General features: G+C 41.3%; 1 protein-coding gene across 1 annotated transcript; it reads right to left on the bottom strand.

Moving 5' to 3' along the window:
* Positions 1-3,383: 3,383 nt before the first annotated feature.
* On the bottom strand, positions 3,384-5,483 carry LOC119792708 (serine/threonine-protein kinase pim-1-like). Its single transcript, XM_038299457.1, has one exon. It carries the CDS (start codon positions 4,679-4,681, stop codon positions 3,446-3,448), a length of 1,236 nt encoding a protein of 411 aa, XP_038155385.1. The 5' UTR covers positions 4,682-5,483; the 3' UTR covers positions 3,384-3,445.
* Between the last annotated feature and the right edge of the window lie 2,432 nt (positions 5,484-7,915).

Here is a 7,915-nt window from a genome sequence, read left to right as displayed (position 1 = left end):
ATATGTGGTGGTAATGTTTGATTTATCTAAAGGTTTTAATCTGTTACTGTGTAAATGGGTTTGGCTGGAATTTAAGGACAGATTCTAATAAATCTGCAGAGTGGGGACTATAAATCTGATAGGAGTTTAATTTTTTTTATTGTTGTTTTGCACAATATGCTTAACTAAGTATTTTTTGTTGTTGAATATTAGATATTTTGCAGATACATTTTGTAGATACATTGTTTAGATTGACTTATATCTCTCTACCCCTTTTATAGAATAGAATAGAAAATCCCTTTATTGTCCCACAATGGGCAAATTTACAGCAGCAGAAAGATTATTGAAAATGGTCACACAAATGAGGACCTTAGAAAAATGTATAAGAATAACATAATAGGGAAGAGTTAAAATATAAAAAATAAAATTCTGTAAAGTGTTTTAACAATATAAAACTGGAGAATTAATAACCAATATGCAGCTATGGACATTTTTACAGTAATGGATATTTGAAAATAGCAGCAACATCAGAGATGTGCAGAATGACAGCAGCAGGTTATGTAACTGACTAAGGTTTCTATCATTACATATGATTTTATTTGTTCCTGCTCCCGGTGGTTGGAACCTTTATTCCACTCTGGATTCTTGTGAGTGTGGTCTTTGTTCACTTTAACTTTTTTTAAAATAAATAAATAAACAAACAGTTTTGAAAACCTCGGTATTCATTCTTTTCCTGCTTTGTGTGTCAACTTTCACGGTTGCTAAGCAACAGAGCATACGGCAGTAAAACCTGCTGAAGGGAGGACCTGTTCGAATTTACAGCCAAAACTCTTCCGGCCTCCTTATTTTCAAGGACTTCGAAGGATCCAGTCTAGGTAGACCGCTTACTTGGAGGATGCAGCCCAGTATTTCGAACAGAGCCTCTGATTAAGAACAGGGCTGCCCGCACTGACGCGGCTCAGGGATTACGTCACACGGAGCGTTGTGCGCAGTGAAATCAGGACATTTCCTCACTTTCTAAAAAAAACCCGGGACGCCCGGGACAGGACGTGAAATACGGATATGTCCCGGGAAATACGGACGTTTGGTCACCCTACTATAAGGCGCACTTAAACGTCTTTTTTTCCCCTCAAAATGTGCGGTGCGCCCTTTGGTGCGGTGCGCCCTATGTGTGTTGTAACTGCGACTTTTGAGATCACCTCATTGAGGAGATGATGAAAGAGTGGCTGAATGTAAGGAGACCAGGTGTTTTTTTTCCACTCATCACCATCGCTGTTGATCTGTGACTCCATGCGTGCCCATCTCACAGCTGATGTGAAAAACATGGTGAAACAAATTAAGCTGTGCTCGCTGTTATTCAACCGCTCGACATCGGTGTGAACCAGACCCAGCAGGTGCAGCAGAAGCAGCGTGTTTACATGCAAAGTCAATGGTTGACGCCCGTATAGGCGCAGCAAAAGGTCCCGCAGCGCGTTTTGAGCAGCAGGCGCTGCGCATCGGGAGCGTTTAAGCATCTGCCAACGCGCTGCTGCTGCTCCAGATGGAAAAATGGAAGTTTTGCTGCTAAAAGTGCCGCATCAACCAATCAGAGAAGCTGATCTGGGAGCTAACAGCGAGACAGACACATCGCTCTGATGACATATGATATTAAGGCAAATGAAAAGGGCTGGATGGATGAGGAGATGATGAAAGCGTGGCTGAGGGAGCTGTATGTGAGGAGACCAGGTGGTTTTTTCCACGCATCACCATCGCTGTTTATCTGTGACTGCGTGCCCATCTCACAGCCGATGTGAAAAAAAAGGTGAATCAAATGAACGCTGTGCTCGCTGTTATCCCGGGGGTCTGACAAAGGAACTTCAACCGCTCGACATCGGTGTGAACCGGCCGTTCAAAGTAAGGCTGCAAGCGGCGTGGGAGCGATGGATGACCGACAGAGACCACAGTTTCACGATAAGTGGAAGGCAGCGCCGGGCAAATTACGCCACCGTTAGCGGATGGATTGTTGATGCTTGGACTAACGTGTCTGCTGGAACTGTTGTTCAAGCTTTCGCAAAAGCTGGCATCATTTCTGAGGAGCTGCCCGGCACGGGAAGTGACTCTGACAGCGAAGAAGGGGAAACTGGCATGTCTGATTTAGCGCAGCTGTTTAATTCAGAAACAGAGGATGATGACTTTGATGGGTTTGATTAATACTTTGTAATAAATACATGAATAAAGCACAATCATACTCAGTTTTGCTCCCGCTCTATTTTTCTACCTGAAAACTTAATTTAACAGCAGCCTCAGGGCCGGGTCTCCTCCGGTTTCACCGCGGCGGCTGGCAGGTGTTTTTTCATCTAAATAATCTAAATCTTGCAGTTATATTTGCAGTGATCAGTGGGAATAAAGTAGTTTTAATATGTTTTTAAGTGAGAAAGTCCACCTGAAAACTTAATAATTGCAGTCAGTTCATCCAGATTATTATCCTGCCTATACTATTTCTGTCGGAGGCGCTCAGACCCCCACATACCAGCGGTACACCGACAGTAGAAATCCCTTCAACAGCAGCCTCTGGGCTGGGTCGCCTCCGGGTTCACCGCAGCGGCTGGCAGGTGTTTTTCATCTAAATAATTTAAACTGCAGGCACCAGGATACTGGCAATAAAAGCAAACATATTCTGTCGGCAGGTTTCAGGATTTTAAGTTAATTTTGGAGTGATCACAGCGCACTGTCATCTGCGATGTGTCTGTCTCACGGCCAGCTCCCAGGTTTGATTAATACTTTGTAATAAATACATGAATAAAGCACAGTCATACTCAGTTTTGCTCCTGCTGTATGTTTAAATACGCAGTAGAGGTATTTAAAGGTAGTAGAGGACATGTATCTGTATATAAAAAACGCGCCCTATAGTCCGGTGTGCCTTATGTGTGTGTTCAATACAGAAATGGCACACATAACTGAGACTGCGCCTTTTAGTACGGTGCGCCTTATGGTCGTGAAAATATGGTAGTCTAACTAAGGGAAGGTTCTGTAATATGGCAAAACTAGAGCAGTTGGTAAAAAGCCACAGATCTCAGTTTAAGCTCCCAGCATTTCTAGGATGAGAGGGAAGTACCCCCCAAGAAGGGAATACATCTCTAATCAAGTTATAGACATTTTCTGGATTACATTGGGAAACCAGAGCACCAAATGGAAATACACAAAGTTAACATTAAACTAAATTTAACTTAAATCAAAAGGGAAGATTTTTTTTTTATACGGGGAAACTGGAGCACCCAGAGAAAACCCAAAAAACTGCAATTACACTAAAGGATGTTTCTGCAATAAGGGGGAACCAGTGCACCTGGATAAAAGGCAGGGATATCAAACTGAATTAAGTTCCTGCACTAAGAGGGAAATTTAGGGGGGCTGGACAAATAAACCTCTAATTATTGTGAAATTCCTGCATTGTAAAACTTTTCTTATGAAGTGTGCCGCTGTTTTCTGGTTATATTTGAGTATCTTCTTTCAACAACCACCGGTGGTGTAACAGCTCTTCTAGGGTGGGGCGTTCTTTTGGGTCTACTGTCAGGCACTTTGTTAGAAAATCTGTGCATTTCTTGGATAGCCTTTTGTTGATCTTTAGCTTATTTGACAGGAATCTTTTAGTAAAGAACTGTTTTTTGTGCAGAATGAAATACAGGACTACGCCCACCTGCCACACATTTGTTGGTCCAGAACTGAGGAACCCTTGTTTTTTGAATTCTGGTGGGATATGGACCGGAGTACCATAGAAATAATCATATTGTTTTTGGTCATCAAAGCAACTTAGACCAAAGTCTATAAGATAAAGTTTTGGGACTTTTGACTTGGTCTCTATCAGGATGTTCTCAGGTTTAATGTCTCTGTGGAAGATGTTTGCCTCCTGAAGGTGAATTAATGCTTTTAGCAGCTGTTTTATCATGATCTTGGCATTCTTCATCGTTATGCGACCATTGTGTTTTTGAATGTAGTAAAAGAGGTCCTCAGCAGGCATGGGTCTCTCCATAACTAAAATCAGTTCCTCATCCAGATCATACCAGTCTAGCATGGACACGATAGCTGACTGCCCCACTGAACTGGTTGTTTTATCCCTCAGTTTTAACATGATAGCTACCTCAGAGGGCATCTGCTTTCCATTCTCATCCACATGTATTAGCATGTCATCGTCTTTTTTAATGTGTTTGATGGCTACAGGTAATTTATCATGCACACGATAACCAGCGAAAACAGATCCACAGCCTCCCTCTCCAATTTGTGTTTGCTCAACATAGGTTTCCGTAAATTTGGCTTTAAGGGAATCCGCTGTGTTATCATTGGTGTTCTCTGTCTTTACTCTTTTCACATTCGGTGACTCTAGAAAGTCCTCTGCCTTTCTCTTTAGACTCCTTTTCTTTAAGTTTTGTTTTTCTGTTAAGTACTCACTCAGAGGGGAACGGCTCGATGCTGTACTGATGTGGTCCAGGCAACTTTTGTAGACTTCTTCCCCCATAGAGACCTTAAACTTTTTTCTGGCGGTGGAGTCTCCATGCTCAAACATTTTCCTGTTTTTGCTTCTCACTGTACTGATCTGGTCCAGGCAGCATATGTAGTGCCAATCCCCTGTAGATAGCTTAAACTTTTTTCTCGGGGTCTCATCTATGGTGCTGTTTTTTCTTTTTCTTGGACTTTCTAGTGTCATTCTGCTGTTCTCTTGATTACTCATGAGGGCTAAAGTTGTAAAAATATCTGCAGAATCTTTGTCTTCTGTGTATTTTAGCAATTATCAGTTTACTTTCAAGCCAAAACGCTCTGAACTCGTGTCGACCTTGTGTTACTCTGGCAGTTGAAAGGAATTCTGAGCTTAGAACAGTGATGTCAGAACATTCAAAATATTCTTCTGACATCACAGGGGGGCGGGGTCTTAACAGTCATCACACGGGGGATGGGTCTTAACAGTCAAAACACGGTGATATTAACTAGAACATTCCAAAAGGTAAAAGGTAGGGTTGCCTAGCAACCACCCAACGGTAAGAATTTCTCTTGACCTAAAGAACAAAAAAAGGTCCCAGAAATCAAATCAATAACTCAACATAGGGCTTCATGTCAATTTCTTCCAGGAAAGACTTAGTTTGAGATATAAATCTTCATTAAGTATTTTTTCAGGAGAAATATGTGAATTATGCTTGATTTCCTGTCTCTGAACAATTTTCTGTTACAGCTTTAAACAGATTCTGAATTTAGTTTAGTTATATAGTACCAATTTAGAGCGCATTAGCCAAATCATTTACAGAGATATTGATATTTACAGAGGCAACTTAATCAGAGCATACATACAGATTAATTATTTCATATTCAAATGAAAACCAGCAGATCGTATGTCATTGACTTGCAAAATTCACTGCTTCTGGATGGGTAAATCAGTGAATATTTTGCTATGCAAGCACCCTTGAAGAAAATCGTGTTGGGTGTGATCATCCCTGTTTATTTTCAATAAGCACTAATTGCCCGACCTGTTATGGCAGGATTTTCTATCAGGTGCAAAACACACCTAAATGCAATGTAGGTACTGGGAGTACTGGGAGAGAGCCTATGTATTATAAGGAGAATGTGCCAAAGGCCCAATGAAAAAAAAAATGTATTGGGATTCCAACCCTAAACCTTCCTGTTGCCACTGCTTACCTTTCAGAGGGCTTCCCTGTACCACTATCAGAAATCTAAGTGGCTTTGCTGGTTTCCACTACGAATTTAAATAGAATGTGTTTTAAGTTTTACCTGAAGAAACTACGAGAAGTTCTGACGTGAGATAAAACTAGAAAAGCAATCAGAGAGTGCAGACCTACGCTAAGCAGATTGTTACTTACACATATAGCTAAAACTTGCACATGATCTGGATAATTACCAAATTTTAATGAATTGTTCCATGGCAGGGGGTGCACCTTTGTTAACAATTTCCTTAAAATCCTTTCATAATTTTATAAATAAGGCACAGCGTGTTCCGCAACATCTGGTGTTTGTTCTGCTCTCACCTTCTTCATTCACTATGCACTCTGCTTTCTTGTTTGTTGATAAGCCTTAGAGGGAGAGATGGCTCAATATCCTGTGTTTCTGTCTTTTGTATAAGACTTTTGGACTTTTTGAGTTTTTTTGCTGAAGCTGTAAATAGTCACTGCTGCCACTCTCTGGTTTAGAGGGGAACTGCCTTTTCACCAAATAATGTTAAAGAATCCTTTAAACAGTTCCTGCATCCGGATTACGATGTGAATCCTCACTATAATTTAATGGATTGTTCTAGTGGTGTAGTCTACATTATTGTAGTGGGTACACTGTGCTTAGAAATAAGCACGCCAGTAAGTGCAATGTAATTTACCCTTTTTTTTTTATTTTAAGCATATTTAACATTGCTTAATTTCTCTGTTGCTTACATTTGAATCAACGAACAACAAACTGTACTACAGTTGGCTTTGTATTGAAAAGACGTAGAATCTATAAAACAGTGCAACAAAACATGCTTAAGCCTCAATCTACATATAAGTACAGAAGTGCTATGCAGGTTAAAACTGTGTCTATAAAATGTTGCACACATGTTTGTTTTGAGTTTCCTTATGTTTCATTTGTCTTCTTGTTTCTGTTGCAGAGCGGTGGTTTCTTAACCATGTTGTCACATATTTCCTGGGTTCAAGAAGATTAACAGGAGGCCCATTTATACTGATCATCATGAGATGACTTATATTTGACAACAACAGAGAAGATCTTTTATCTGTACAGATATTGTTCATTAAGCTGAACCCTCTTTCACACTCAGCTGTGCTACATGGAATTGTTTGCATGCAAGTGATCAGTGGTTTAAGGTTTTCAGGCTCCTCCCTGCTCTATCCTTTCTTTGCCTTGCAGCTATATTTGCTGTGATCAGTGGGAATAAAGTAGTTTTAATATTTTTTTAAGTGGGAAAGTCCACCTGAAAACTTCCAGATTACCATCCTGCCTTGCAATATTAGATCTGCCAACGCGCTGCTGCTGCTCCAGATGGAAAAATGGAAGTTTTGCTGCTAAAAGTGCCGCATCAACCAATCAGAGAAGCTGATCTGGGAGCTAACAGCGAGACAGACACATCGCTGTGATGACATATGATATTAAGGCAAATGAAAAGGGCTGGATGGATGAGGAGATGATGAAAGCGTGGCTGAGGGAGCTGTATGTGAGGAGACCAGGTGGTTTTTTCCACGCATCACCATCGCTGTTTATCTGTGACTGCGTGCCCATCTCACAGCCGATGTGAAAAAAAAGGTGAATCAAATGAACGCTGTGCTCGCTGTTATCCCGGGGGTCTGACAAAGGAACTTCAACCGCTCGACATCGGTGTGAACCGGCCGTTCAAAGTAAGGCTGCAAGCGGCGTGGGAGCGATGGATGACCGACAGAGACCACAGTTTCACGATAAGTGGAAGGCAGCGCCGGGCAAATTACGCCACCGTTAGCGGATGGATTGTTGATGCTTGGACTAACGTGTCTGCTGGAACTGTTGTTCAAGCTTTCGCAAAAGCCGGCATCATTTCTGAGGAGCCGCCCGGCACGGAAAGTGACTCTGACAGCGAAGAAGGGGAAACTGGCATGTCTGATTTAGCGCAGCTGTTTAATTCAGAAACAGAGGATGATGACTTTGATGGGTTTGATTAATACTTTGTAATAAATACATGAATAAAGCACAATCATACTCAGTTTTGCTCCCGCTCTATTTTTCTACCTGAAAACTTCATTCAACAGCAGCCTCAGGGCCAGGTCTCCTCCGGTTTCACCGCAGCGGCTGGCAGGTGTTTTTTCATCTAAATAATCTAAATCTTGCAGCTATATTTGCAGTGATCAGTGGGAATAAAGTAGTTTTAATATGTTTTTAAGTGAGAAAGTCCACCTGAAAACTTAATAATTGCAGTCAGTTCATCCAGATTATTATCCTGCCTATA

This window comes from Cyprinodon tularosa, unplaced genomic scaffold (genome assembly GCF_016077235.1).
Source record: "Cyprinodon tularosa strain WSP-4 unplaced genomic scaffold, ASM1607723v1 ctg43, whole genome shotgun sequence".
In the NCBI taxonomy this organism is placed as follows: domain Eukaryota; kingdom Metazoa; phylum Chordata; class Actinopteri; order Cyprinodontiformes; family Cyprinodontidae; genus Cyprinodon; species Cyprinodon tularosa.
The sequence above is the reverse complement of the archived record's forward strand: the minus strand, read 5'-3'. Positions and strand labels throughout refer to the sequence as shown.

Excerpts from the sequence above, each read along its gene's own strand:
- LOC119792708 (XM_038299457.1), bottom strand. The coding sequence starts at position 4,681 with ATGAGTAATCAAGAGAACAGCAGAATGACACTAGAAAGTCCAAGAAAA.